The sequence below is a fragment of the Malania oleifera genome, chromosome 12 (genome assembly GCF_029873635.1).
Source record: "Malania oleifera isolate guangnan ecotype guangnan chromosome 12, ASM2987363v1, whole genome shotgun sequence".
Lineage (NCBI taxonomy): Eukaryota > Viridiplantae > Streptophyta > Magnoliopsida > Santalales > Ximeniaceae > Malania > Malania oleifera.
Window position 1 is genome coordinate 65,645,870 of NC_080428.1, and position 15,606 is coordinate 65,661,475.

General features: G+C 37.5%; 1 protein-coding gene across 3 annotated transcripts in view; it reads right to left on the reverse strand.

Annotated features, from left to right (window-relative positions):
• LOC131143745 (CSC1-like protein At1g69450) overlaps positions 1 to 15,606 on the reverse strand; it is a 96,663-nt gene that overhangs the window by 42,529 nt on the left and 38,528 nt on the right. For all 3 annotated transcript variants that reach the window (XM_058092037.1, XM_058092035.1, XM_058092038.1), the window contains one exon: positions 13,382 to 13,658. In XM_058092037.1, the coding sequence (XP_057948020.1) occupies positions 13,382 to 13,658 (277 nt within the window). The remainder of the gene's footprint in view (positions 1 to 13,381; positions 13,659 to 15,606) is intronic.

Consider the following 15,606-nt stretch of genomic DNA (forward strand, 5'->3'; position numbering starts at 1 on the left):
TAATCGGAGCAGATTCGTGATTTGGGCTTCCTAGACACCACTCCAGTGATAAGGTAAGGGGAATAGATTATGTCAGTTTTTTTTAGAAAATTTAACCGACTAAATTGTAGTATTTGATTATAAGAATAATATATATGATTTTCTGAGTATTTAGGCATATGGAAATAGAAATTTTGAAATTATTATTATATGTATGTTTTGGGAAAAACCGGGTATTTGAGTTTCAGAAAAACCCTAGAGATGATTATACCATTATTTTTCAGCAGATGAATAAAGTTATCCCAAGCAAATTACGTGTTATGCATTATCACTCAAATTGTGTGGCATGAGTAATAAATATGTTACAGGCTTACAGCATAAACAAACCTGTTAGAATATTTTATGAAAATATACAGCAAACTATAGTTTTACACAAAAATATGATATGATAGATTTTTACAAAGTTATGAAATAACAGTTCAGACAGCTTTATGCCGAATTCAGTTTAGACGGCTTTATGCCGAATTCAGTTCATACGGCTTTTTTCCAAATTCAGTTCAAACGACTTTATGCCGAATTCAGTTCATACAGCTTATGCCGAGATATAAAATAACAGTTTTATACAGAGATATGATATATCAGAATTATACAGATTATGAAAATGAGATCAAGTTACAGTTTTATTATATATGAACAGTATTATATGGTATAAGAACCCTAATGGACCAATTATGTTCAAAGCACGGTACCGTACCTAATACGATATAGTCAGTGCCACCACACTATTTAGGAAGTGTTGGTGTATGGTAGTCGATTGAGCGAGAGAAGAGTAGAGTACCCCCCTGGCAGTTCGGACTAGGCTGGGTAGCCAATCGTACTTACAAACACGTTATGTTTGGCTTAACGTGGTAAGCCAACCATTGCTAAGTCCCGCCTACGGGCCGCACAACCCAATCATTTGGCGTTATTACATGATGTTATATCATTGTCCATTTAGGGGAAAATTTCTTTTATGTATAGATATAACATATGATTTACATATACAGAGAAACTTATTACGATAAAGTATGCTTATGTTGAAAAGTATGTATTTTCCAAACATATATACATATGAGTACAGATTTACATGGTTTTTCAGTTAAAGTTAATTATTTACAGGATATGTTATGATACACTAAAACTCATGTAGCCACACACTGATGATAATCTATTCTATCTTATTGAGAGGTGTCTCACCCCAATAACTTTAACATTTCAGAAAATCCAAGGAACCAAGCCTAGAGAGCTCCAGGGCAGGGCTTAGATATTGTAGTTCAGAGTAAGTATTGGTGAGACATGGATATGTTTTGTGTACTATTGATTTTGGGGATTTAAGTATGTAATTATGGTGCCATTAGAACTCTGGTATGTGTTTTGGAGTTTTATATATATACGCATGCTTTCGCCGTGATGTTTAATATGAGTTATGGACAGGTGTCTCAGTACCCCACTTTGGGTACGGGTTGGTATAGTTATGATATTAGAGATTATGTAGGGAGAATAGCACTTCGGGCCCCACCGAGTTCAGGGTGCTACAGTGGTGGTATCAGAGCCTAGGTTGCTAGGTTCTGTAGACTTTAGCGGATAACAATACCAGAGTATAAGAATGAATCTTGATGAGGGTAGGAAATGGGTAGATCAAGACTTTAGTAAGTATTACTGGATATTAAGATTGGAATTTGAGGTTTTGTCTCGCAGCCTGGAAGCAAGAATTCCGTGACGGTTTCTGTGATTTTCCTGAAATGACAGTTTCAGGAAAGTCATGGCAAACTATCGTCGGTTTTTGTTTCTGAGTAGTAAGATTGAACCTTAAATTGGGAACATGAACGTTAAGTTGGTTGGTTGTATGAGGATAGAGTGCATTATGGTTTCTTAGTTAGATGAATGTACCGGTCGTATTATGATAAAGGATTCTAAGATTGTTCTCTGTCCAATTTTCTGGATGGACCTTGGGGGTAACAATGCAAATGTTGGAGGTAGTAGCAACGTAGGGGCTTCCAACATGGGTGGCAATGATTCTGATCAAATACTGCGTAGTATAGCCCAGAAGGTAATGGCGAAGATTGCACGGAACACCAGGGGACACAATTGCCCACCAGCTAATCAGGGCTACACGATAGAACAGTTTACCCGTATGAATCCCCCAGCTTTCTCAGGAGGAGCCGACTCATTTGTTGCAGAAAAATGCGTCTAGGAGATTGAGGAAATATTAGCAGTCCTTCCCTACACCGCGAAACAGAAGGTCTTGTACGCCACCTTTAAGATGACTAGGGAGGCTAAGCGCTAGTGGAAGGTAGTGGCCTGAGACAGGGAATCTATGAGCAAGTAGTGGCCTTCTAGGTTTAGAATTTTTTAGAGTTAGTGGATAAAGCCACGGTGATAGAGACAAGTCTTCAGAGAGATGCAGGGGTACAGAGTCAAAGTAAGAGGCCTACGCCTCCTGGATTTCAAGCAGGTACAAGTCAGGGTCCATGGAGGAAGAACAGTAATAGTGGGGGCCAGAGGTAAGAGATAGGGAGGCGAGTGTATCAAGGAAATCAATCCTACCCTACTTGTCCTAGATGTAACAAGAGGCACGAAGGGGAATGCCGAGCTGGAATGAATGTCTATTATCAATGTGGCAGACCTGATCACATGGCACGAGATTATCGTGCGCTGCTAAGTAATGCGCCTGCTCCTAGACAACTCCGTGGAAACAAACCAAGCACCCCGAGGCAGCCAGTAGAGGAATACCGCCCAAGCGCAGGTTTATGCACTTACTCCAAGGGACACAGAGAATGCACGAGATGTGGTGACAGACACTATTTTTATATTGTCACATAAAGCTATTGTATTGTTTGATTCAAGGGCAACGCATTCATTCATAACTCGGGAGTTTATCAAATTATGTGGAGTAGAAGTTTAGTTATTGAATGCCAATCTATTTGTGACCACACCGGCAGGAACGGTAGTGGTATGTAGGAAGGTTCTTAAAAACTATCCAGTGGGTATTCAGGGAAGAATACTACCAGCCGATCTAGTAGTGTTTGACATGCACGAGCTTGATGTGATTTTGGGAATGGACTGGCTAGCCGCCAACTATACCAGTATTGATTGTTCAAGAAAGAAGTAGTGTTCAGACCTCCTGTGGAGCAGGATTACAGGTTTGTTGGGTCGTGCGTGCGTTCCTAACCACAGATATTGTTAGCTATTCAAGCAAAAAGGCTACTACTGGAGGGATGTCAAGGGTATTTAACTTGTGTGAAGGACACACCCAAGGGAGAATTAAAGTTTGAAGATATCCTAGTAGTGAGGAAATTATCTGATGTATTCCCAGAGGATTCATTATTGACCTACTTTCAAAAATGGCATCAATTGCTAAGGCTCCTTACAAAATGGCTCCAGCCGAATTGAAGAAATTAAAGGAGCAGTTATAGGAATTACTGGACAAGAGATTTATCAAACCCAGTGTGGCAACCAGGGGAGCACCACTACTTTTCATGAAAAAGAAAACGGGTCGATGAGGATGTGTATCAATTATCGGGAGATAAACAAAGTAACAGTTAAAAACAAGTATCCACTTTCTCGTATAGATGATTTGTTTGACCATCTTCAGGGAACGCAAGTTTATTCTAAGATTGATCTCTGATCAAGGAATCATCAGGTGAAAATCAAGGCAAAGGATGTTCCAAAGACGGCTTTCCGAACTAGGTATGGCCACTATGAGTTCTTGGTTATGCCTTTCGGACTGACTAATGCTCCTGCGGTATTTATGGACCTGATGAACAGGGTTTTCCATGAATATCTAGATCAGTTTGTGGTGGTATTTATTGATAATATTCTGGTCTATTCGAAGAATCTTGAGGAGCATGAAAATTATTTGAGGTTGGTACTTCAGGTGCTATGGGAAAAGAAACTTCATGCTAAATTCAGGAAATGTGAATTTTGGCTAGAGAAAATTACATTCTTTGGACATGTGATATCTGGGGATGGAGTTTCTGTAGACCCGAGTAAGATAGAAGCGATAGTGGATTGGGCGAGACCAAGGAATATTTAGGAGGTCAGGAGTTTCTTGGGTCTAGCAGGGTACTATCAGCGATTCGTGGAGGGATTTTCTAAACTATCTGGTCCTCTAACATGGTTGACGAGGAAGAATGTAAGGTTTGAGTGGACCGATGATTATGAGCAGGGTTTTCAAGAATTGAAACAAAGACTCATCACTGCTCTGGTGTTGACTATTCCATCGGGAAATGATGATTTTGTAATTTATAGTGATGCGTCTCAGAAAGGGCTTGGGTGTGTTCCGATGCAGTAGGGAAAAGTTGTGGCTTACGCTTCTCAGCAACTCAAGGAGTACGAAAGGAATTATCCAACACATGATTTGGAATTGGCGGCAGTGATCTATGTGTTGAAAATTTGGAGGCACTACTTGTATGGTGGTAGGTGCGAGATCTTTACGAACCACAAAAGTCTTAAAGTACTTCTTCACATAGAAGAAATTAGATATGAGAGAGAGGAGATGGCTAGAATTGATAAAGGATTATGACTGTACCATCAGTTACCACCCAGGGAAAGCTAATGTGGTAGCCGATGCGCTGAGTCGGAAGTCAAAGAGTGCATCGATATTAGCAATGGTAACTCAACATCAAATCAGGATGGATCTAAAAAGATTTGATGTAGAATTGGTAGAGGAAAATCATCAAACACTCATTGCTAGTCAGGTAATTCAACCAACTTTACTGGAGAGGATTAAGACTGCTCAGATGAAAGATATAGAGTTAGTAAAGATTATGGATAAAGTGCGTAGTGGATTGAAGACAAATTTTAATATTTTAGATGATGGAGTTTTGAGGTTTTGTACCAGACCATGTGTACCTGATGATGTTGAGATTAAAAAAAATCATTTTAGAAGAGGCTCATCATTCCCTTTGTATAGTACATTCAGGAAGCACTAAGATGTATAGGGATCTACGAGAATCTTTCTGGTGGAATAATATGAAGAGAGAAATTGCTCAATATGTAGAGCAGTGCTTGACATGCCAGCAGGTGAAAGCTGAGCATCAGAGACCGGCAAGACCATTGCAACCACTTCACATTCCCGAATGGAAGTGAGAGCATATCTTCATGGATTTCGTCACAGGATTGCCACCAGCACTGCATGGGCAAAACGCCATTTTGGTAGTGGTTGACTGTCTGACGAAAACTGCCCATTTTCTTCCAATCAAAGTTAACTACTCCATGAATAGGTTGGCAAAGTTGTATATTCAGGAGGTAGTTAGACTTCATGGTGTGCCAGTGTCCATCATATCAGACCGGGACCCACGGTTCACGTCCCAGTTCTGGAAGGGTTTACAAAGAGTCTTAGGGTTCTCAACTAACTTTTAGTATAGCGTTTCATCCCCAGACTGATGGACAATCAGAGCGAACAATTCAGATACTGGAAGATATGTTGTAGGTTTGCATACTAGATTTCGGAGGTAGTTGGATTCAGTATTTGCCACTAGTGGAGTTTGCTTACAATAACAGCTACCAGGCCAATATTGAGATAACACCATATGAAACATTATTTGGTCGGAGGTGCCGATCTCCACTGTATTGGGATGAAGATGGTGAAAGGCAAATTTTGGGGCCGGAGATCATACAACAGACTTTTGAAAAAATCAAACTTATCCAGGAAAGAATTAAAACAACACAGAATCGACAGAAAAGTTATGCAGATACCCGCCGACGGAAGCTGAAGTTCGGTGTTGGACATAATGTATTCTTAAAAATTGCACCAATGAAAGGAGTTATGAGATTTGGGAAGAAGGATAAGCTAAACCCAAGATATATTGGGACATTCAAGATATTGGAAAGAATTGGTCCAATTGCCTACAAGTTAGCGTTATCCCCAGCACTATCTAGGATCCATGATGTGTTTCACATGTCGATGTTGAAAAAGTACGTCCCAGATCCTTCACACGTGATAAGCTACGAGTCTTTAGAAATTAAAGATACTTTATCCTATAATGAAGTGCCAGTTCAGATCTTAGACCGGAAGGAGCAAGAACTACGTACTAAAAAGATCCCATTAGTGAAAATACTCTGACATAATCACGCAGTTGAGAAACTTCATGGGAATTAGATGAGGAAATGCGTTAGAGATACCCATACTTATTCAACGGGGCTAAACATTAGCCAGATAAATGTGATGGTTCAGGTAAATATTTGGTTATTGTAGGTTGTATAGTTAGTTTGTATAGTTACAATCTTTCTGTTTTTGGTTTAAGTCTTAAGTGTTTTTTTTAGGAGAGCTTTGTTTAACTATTTGTAATCTCCCATAACCTGTATATGTAACCACGGTATTCCTCCGCCATAAGTGAGGGTAATTAATAAATTTAGGATGGGGCCGCTATGTGGGTGGCCGCCGACTCTTCTGCAGTGCAGGGTTATCATCTAATAGAATTCCAGAGTTGGTATGAGTACTACTTAGCAAATTTCGAGAACAAAATTTTATAAGGAGGAGAGGATGTAGAGACCCGGACAAATAATAATAAAGAAAAATGGGAAATTGGTTTGGTGCGGGACCAAATCGACGGTTTTGAATTACCGAGGCTCAATAAAGGTAAAATGATAAAAATTGGTTTAGTTAAAAACCAAATCATCGACGGTTTCAGGAAAACGGTCGAGGGTTTTGTCAGGGGACAGCAGCCTATAAATAGATCCTAGTTCATTTTTTTTGGGAAAAATTATAACTCTCTCCCTCTCTCTCTTTCTCTCTCTCTCTCTCTCTCTCTTCAATTTCTTCCCAAATTTCAGCCAAATTGACGATCAGACACCATTACAGGATGCCAGCTTCGATCCTTATCATTTTAATCGGAGCAGATTCGTGGTAGGACTTCCTAAACACCACTCCAAGGATAAGGTAAGGGGAATAGATTATGTAAGGTATTTTTGGAAAATTTAACCGATTAAATTGTAGTATTTGATTATAAGAATAATATATATGATTTTCTGAGTATTCAGACATATGGAAATAGAAATTTGGAAATTATTATTATATGTATGTTTTGGGAAAGACCGGGTATTTGAGTTTTAGAAAAACCCTAGATGATTATACCATTATTTTTCAACAAATGAGTATAGTTATCCCAGGCAAATTATCATGTTATGAATTATCACTCAAATTGTGTGGCATGAGTAATAAATATGTTACAGCATAAATAAACCTGTTAGAATATTTTATGAAAATATACAGCAAACTATAGTTTTACACAAAAATATGATATGATAGATTTTTATAGAGTAATGAAATAACAGTTCAGACGGCTTTATGTCGAATTCAGTTCAGACGGCTTTATGCCGAATTCAGTTCATACAGCTTATGCCGAGATATGAAATGACAGTTTTATATAGAGATATGATATATCAGAATTATACAAATTATGAAAATGAAAATAAGTTACAGTTTTATTATATATGAACAGTATTATATGGTATAAGAACCCTGATGGACCAATTATGTTCAGAGTACGGCACCGTAACTAATATGATATAGTCAGTGCCACCACACTATTCAAGAAGTGTTGGTGTATGGATAGTCGATTGAGCAAGAGAAGAGTAAAGTGCCCCCCTGGCAATTCGGACTAGGCTGGGTAGTCAATCGTACTTACAGATGTGTTATGTTTGGCTTAGCGTGGCAGGCTAGCCATTGCTAAGTGCCACCTACGGGCCACACAACCCGATGATGTGGTGTTATTACATGATGTTATATGATTGTCCATTCAGGGGAAAAATTCTTTTATGTATAGATAGAACATATGATTTACATATACAGAGAAACTTATTACGATAAAGTATGCTTATGTATGTATTTTCGAAACATATATACATATGAGTACAGATTTACATGGTTTTCAATTAAAGTTAATTATTTACAAGATATGTTATGATACACTAAAACTCATGTAGCCACACACTGACAATAATTTATTATGTCTTACTGAAAGGTGTCTCACCCCAATAACTTTAACATTTCAGGAAATCCAAGGAACCAAGCCAGGAGAGCTCCAGGGCAGGGCTTAGATATTGTAGTTTAGAGTAAGAATTGGTGAGACATGGATATGTTTTGTGTATTATGGATTTTGGGGATTTAAGTATGTAATTATGGTGACATTAGAACTCTGGTATTTGTTTTGGGGTTTTATATATATATGCATACTTCCGCCATAATGTTTAATATGAGTTATGGACAAGTGTCCCGGTACCCCACTTTGGGTACGGGTCCATATAGTTATGGTATGAGAGATTATGTACGGAGAATAGCACTCCAGGCCCCACCGAGTTCAGGGTGCTACACGTAGACTATTGTATAAAATGAATGTCCCAAAAGTTTTTTGAGTGATGTCGTGCTCACAACTTGCTCCCTCATCAATAAAATTCTTACCTCTATCCTTGCTGGAAAAATCTCATATTTAGTTACCTTTGCTCTCCCTTCCTCCTTGTATATTCGGTTGTGTCCTTTGTCCATTAGTTCAACTCCAAGAATGGATAAGTTGGATCCCTTGAGCTATCAAATGTATTTTTCTAGGCTATTCCTATACTCATAAGGAATATCAATGTCATAGCCCTACTTTACATCAACTTTTTGTCTCTGCTAATGTCACTTTTTTTTAGTCTACACTATACTACTATAATGCCTTGAGTTTTTTTAAACATGATGAGTCCCTTCTGTTGAATTTTTGAGTCAGATCTTTGTTTTTGATGCTGACAAAGCATATATATCTTACCTATGCACTGAGCTTATGAATAGGGTTAATTTTTTGCACGCATGGATGGTAAAGATACAGTTGATGCCATAAGGAACTCAATGCTCACACCGTATGATGGCGTTTGGAGAAGCAAAAGGAATGAAGATCTATTTTCAATTGTATTTGCATTCATTTTTATATTGGTCTGTAATAATTTATATCGGTCTATAATAATCTCTACATGTCATGCATGTTAGTAATTGTAAGCTCAACATGACCGTAGATTGACCATAGGGATTGAATGACTTTAGGCCACCCTTGGTCGACCGACGCCGGATTTTTTTTGTGTTCTCATAGACCTTAGAATGACTCTAGGTCCCAACACTCATGCACATATATCATACAAAATTCAGGAGTGTTAAAAAAGGAAAATTGAATACTATAGGGAAGTTTGAGAGAGCTCGAGCGACTAAACCCTAGGGGTTCATTTCACCTCGGGCACCCAAATTGTTGGGAAGTCAACAGTTTGACTTGGGTTCGGGCTGCCGAACCAAGAAAGACTTTATTTGCCTCAGGAGACCGAATCCCTAGATGTGACCTTTTCACCAACTCAGGCTGCCGAGTAGTTCAGTTCAAAATAGGCCCCAGGCGACCGAACACGTGCGTTTAGGCTACCAAACCTAGGACCGGACACCCGAACCTACGAACAAAATGCTATTGAATTTTGTTTGGGCTATCGTACCAAAACTCGGGCGGCCGAACTATTTTTAAAGGTTTTTAAAAATGAGTCTAATTGGGCGACCAAACCTCGGTTCAGCCACCCGAACCTTCTCGGGTTATTTTATTTTAACTGAGGTAAATAAAGGGTTAAACGGGTTTAATATTTCCTAAATATTTTAAAACTTTTCTAAGAATTTCCTATAGGTCCTAAACGGTTATAATTTTACCCTAACCTATAAATATGAGTTCATTTGTGTGGATTAGTAAGAATTAGCAAAAATCATTAGTGCAGAATCCTCTCTTTTTCAAAAACTCATATTGCCCAAAATACTCTCAAATACTTATTCCCTTGATACATCTTAGCATTGTGAGAGCTTATTGAGTGGGCTAGTGCTTATTAGAGGTTGCTTATACTCCCATTGTTTTTTTTGATTGATTGTTTTTGTTTTTGGGGAGTCAAGCAAGAGATTTCCCACAGATTTATATTTGATAAATCTAGTGTTGGGAAAAAACTCATTAGCTTAAGGATCTTTGTATTGTCATTGCAAAGATTCCTATAGCTTGATTTTGTTGTGCAAAATATTCTTAACAAGCTATTATTTTGTTTTTCAAACAACTCTTGAGCCTACTTCCTTGAAGAAAATATTTTGAGTTGTTTTTAATATTTGCAGCATCTTTGAAACCCTAATTTATTATTGATATTTGATATATACTGTTTCAAAGAAATAGCTTGATTAGAACACTCTTGATCATATTAGTGATAATACCTTGTTGAGTCTTGCTTGCACAAAATCACATCACTGAGCTTACATTTCCTATATTGTTGATGTGTGGTTGATTGAGTATACTGTGCGTATTGTAGTACATACCTGCTTAGTTGAGAAGCACATTTCCTTATACGTAAATTCATATTTGTTGTATTCCAGACGTGAGCCTGAAGAGGCAGACTAGCCCTATAGAATAGTCCCAGACTGGCTTAGACCCGGTTAGGAAAGCTAGGTGCGCCATCCTGATAAGGCGTGTTGGTTAAGGTCAACTCCTTGAATTGACCTGGTTGTAATCGGTGCCGCTCCACCCGTTAAGTGAGTATTAGTGGAATCCTCGTATTGGTGTAGCCAACGCGGGGACGTAGGCACAGTTGGCCAAACCCTAATAACATATCGTGCGTGTTCTTTATATTTCCGCAAATTTATTTTCCGCACTTTTAATTTCAGCACATGTATATTGTATGTTTGATTCATTATATGTAGTACATGTGTTGATCGGAGTTATAATTAAATATAAAGATCCTAGGTTTGCTAGATTGGTTGACCTAGGGATAAATTTTTTAAATACCCAATTCACCCTTCCTCTTGGGAATACACCAAAGCTAACACCTTCCTCTGCCTTGCCTTCCAAATCCCGACCTATTAAATTTATATGTGCCCAATCCTCCTATATCTTCATCCAATTTGTGTCCCTCTCGTCACTTGGATCATCCCAATTTGTAGGTATACACACAATGACTCAAGGAAGGAGAGCCTCCTCCAACTCCTTCTTCTGCTCCTCTAATTAACTCGTCAAATGATCTTATTTCCCATGATGTTGATCTTCCTATAGCTGTTCAAAAAGGTAAACACACTTGTACCCGACATCCAATCTCTAATTTTGTTTGTTCTGATTTCTTATCACCCTTATATGATTGTTTTGTTAGCACTCCATCATCTGTTGCTCTTTCAAAATATATTATGAAGCCTTATCCCATTATGGGTGGACGACTGCAATAGTTGAAGATATGCGTGCGCTACATAATAATGATACTTAGGATCTAGTACCTTTTCCTTCTGACAAGTTAATAGTTGGTTGTCATCGGGTGTACAATGGGGAAGTATTGCCTAATGGTTGTATGGCTCATTTGAAGGCCCGCCTTGTTGCTAAGGTGTAATTTTTGGATTATTCAGGCACATTCTCTTTGGTCTCTAAGCTTGCCTTTGTATTTTTGTTCATATCCTTAGCCACTACTTGTCATTGGTCTCTACATTCTGTTAGATGTGAAGAATGCTTTCCTACATAGTGATCTTCAAGAGGAGGTTTGCGTAAAATACACCCATCGTGGTCCGCCCCTTACCGGGACCCTGCGTATGTAGGAGCTTTGTGCACCGGGAGGAGATTTATATGGAGCAACCACTTGGGTTTATTGCTCAGGGGGAGTCAACCGTAGTGTGTTGGCTTAAGAAATCATAATATGGACTAAAACAATCTCCTAGAGCACGGTATGTCTGATTTAGTGTTGTAGTACTTGAGTTTGGCCTTCGACAGTGTGCAATAGATCATTCTATATTTATTGTCATACTCCATCCAGTAGGATTTTACTTTTTGTGTATGTGGATGACAATGTGATCATTGATGACGATGATCAAGGCATCTAAGACCTAAAATTTTTCCTACAGAGTAAGTCTGAGTTTCAGACCAAGGGCTTGGGGCCATTGAAGTACTTCTTGGATATAGAAGAATCGATATCTCATATAGGAACCATCTTGTCACAGAGGAAGTATGTTCTTGAATCTTGATCTTTTAGATGAGAGACATGAGAAAGGGTTGTTAAGATCCAAATTTTTTGATACACCCATGGATCTCAACAGTAAGTTAGCATTGGATATGGGTGATTTTTTTGTCTAACCCAAGGCAGTACCGAAGACTTGTTGGAAAGTTAAATTATCTCACAGTGACTTGACCGAACATATCTTTTGCAACAAGTGTTGTGAGTTAGTCTCTCGATTCTCCAAGAACAAGTCATGGGATGCCATTATTCACATCTTGAAATATCTCAAAGGTGCACCTAGGAGAGGTCTCTTATATCAAGATCATGGTCACACCCATATTCAAGGATGTATAGATGCAGATTGGGCTAACTCGCCTTCCGACAGAAGATCTACAACTAAGTATTGTATCTTTGTTGGTGGTAATTTGGTTTCCTAGAAGAGTAAGAAACAAACTATAGTGGCCAGGTCAAGTGCTAAGTCAGAGTATAGGGTTATGGATCACAATATATGTGAGCTTGTTTGGGTGAAATACATGTTGGAAAAACTAGGTTTTCTATATTCACGGTCTATGGAGTTGATTTGTGATAATCAAGCTGCTATTCATATTGCCACCTAGTCAGTCCATGAGCAGACAAAACATATTGAAGTTGATTTCCAGTTGCCATTTTGCTCAGGAGAAGCTTGTGCAAAAGTTCATTACAAGTTTACAACCACTTATGTGAAGTCAAATATGTAGCTTGTTGACTTTTTTACTAAAGCTTTGGAGGGTGCTCATGTTAAATTCATTGTAATAAGCTAGGAGGATAGGATATATACGCCCCAGCTTGAGAGGGAGTGTTAATGGTTAGTTTAGTTATCTAGCATTAGTAGTGTGTTAGTGTTATGTTAATGAGTGAGAGTTAGAGAGGGTAATATGGTCATTAGTATGTATTTGACATATATTGGAGGAAGAGACCTATCATTGTGTTAGGTCTCCCATTTTACCCAATTATTCAACACAAACCTTCACCAATTTGGGGAAAAAAAGGTTCTATTCATAGCACTACATCATTTCGAAATGGTAGAGATAATTTTCGCAATATAGAATCATCAAAGTTGTAAATGGATAACAACATGGCAGACGACAATAAAGGAGAATCAACTAATGAGGTTGTCAAAGTACCCCTTAAAAGTTATTACAGTTGAGTGTGTGTGTGTGTGAATGAGTGCAAGCATTTGCCTTTGCTCAGCAGGCATTATGCATGTATTTACCACAAAGCATTAATTACAAAGAAAATTGTATTATTGAACCACAAAAAAGGCACAAAAATGCATGGATTCATAAAATATTGTGCTAGTCTTACATTTTTCTATCATTAAAAAAAAGATAAAAAGTTCAGATATTTTCATGTAGATTGAACAATTATATCTCACCTGTGCTGGAACAGCAACAGCTAGCTTTGCAGGAATAGTCTTGGGATCAAGGAATATGGAAATTTGATTTAAAACTGATCCAGAAAGCACATTTGCAAAAAATATATTCCATATTGTGAACCAAAGAACTTTGTTACATGCACTTTTCCCTATCTTGCTATTGGAAATGTATCCTTGAATGGAGGAAAGAAATTTCATGATAGGTGGCACTATTTTCAGAAATAACTGAAGAATGAGACTAGGAAGATACCCCGTAATTACTTGACTGACAAATTTTCTGCAAGAAGACTTGCAAAGTTTAGTACTTTGAATTATCAAGAAATTGTAGAAATCAAGAACAAGATCTGCACATGAAAAAAATAAAACTTGTCTAGTTATAATGCCTTTGTCCTGCAAAAATATAATAGATATCTGCCAATTATCAAGTATCGTAAATCATATCAATCAGCAATTCAAAACAATGGAAACAATTTCTTCAGCGCAGAAATTGTGCAGTGCTCATAACCATGCTTCTTCAATGGGTTTGTATATTTCACATGAAAACATATAATAGCAGTATATATTTGATAACTTCATTCATTCTTGTCAATTTTCTTCTTGAAAATAGGAGCATAACAAAGTTCTTGCTAACATAATAAATGGAAGTTAAGCCTTTAAATGTACAAGGCATCAGTATTATCGACCTAATGACAAATTTGTCTACAGAAATCTGTAAGATGTCAATATCATTCTCTGGTAAAATCCATCAGTTTCATATTAAAGCTTTTAGCTGACAAAATTACGCAAATATATGATTCTAAACTATTTGCATATCTATATCTACTTTTTCTTTACTTTAATTCATTCTAAACACTTCCTGAATTGCTGCCAACTATGTAACTAGTACACAAAGGTACAAGTACAACCGTACAAGTAATTCAATATCCAACACAAGCTACATTTTCTTTAATATTTTTTGTTTTGTTTGAAGGGCCACTATTTTTAATGATATTCACCTGTAAGAACAGTTCATCATTCAACCATTTATCCCATCCTCTCCATCCAAATAAAAAGCCATAAGACATACACTCTAAATCAGCATAAACAAACTTAACTAATGACCCACATCACCTATAAGACCAAAAAAAAAAACTGCTAAATTAGAAGCAATCGTGCTACTTAGTCGATATGCTTGGAATTACCACATTCTATAGATTATGAGATAAATGGTTGTAAACTTGTAATATTGTCTTTTAAGTTTCCAAGACTGCCCATGAAGAGATAAATAAATAAAAATGGTCCCAGCATGTACCAATGTCATGAGTCATGACCTAAGGCAGGTACAATCAACATTCACCATTCTCGGCAACAACATCATGGTCTTGCACAAGATGTGGAAGCGATTGAGTCCTTGTTTCTATTTTGATCAAATGACAACACCAAAGTTTTATAAGTAAAAGCAAAACATCAATCCATTTCTGTTTGTTGGACTTTGGAAAGCAAAGATGCAAGTACAATACTTTGACAAAACAAGAAGAATGGTTCAATCCTTCATATAAGTTAAGCCTTTCATGTGTCATTTCATTTGACAAGAAGCAACATTATGCTTAAATGGTAATAGTACTGAAGGCTTGATACACATGGTTGGCCCACAACATAATTCCTTAAAGTTTTAGGCCAAGTTGAGGCTGAAAATGGTATCATAATCATGGTTTTCACGAGGTCCTCAACTCTATTCTTTCTTCCCATATTTTTTTAGTTGTCCTAATCGAATCTTGTTATTCCCATAATGGGTATCATTCATTGTTTTTTCATCTCCACATGTTATCAATCCACAAATATGAGGCAGTGTTATGGCTTAATACAGGTTATTGGTCCACAATCTAACAACTTAAGCTTTTAGTTAAAGTGGTGACTCACAAATAATCTGTACAAGAGTTCAAGGGACTAAATCTAACTATTCTTTTTCAGATTATATTAACACTGGAACAAACAAATATGAAAATGTATATTCTAAAATAAAACAGGTGAACCATTTATAACCACACAAGAATTTAACAGTTTACCCACAGTTAAATGTGTGTAAAGATACTATCTGGATGTTGCTTTCTGGAAACTAGAGAGGCGTGTATTTGGAAGGAGACAAGACCTAGAGAGAAATTCTTCACTGACGAGCTTCTTAAGGCCAACATCTAAGTCAATTTCTGACATTCCCTTCCAAATTCACAACAGTTTATGATTGACAT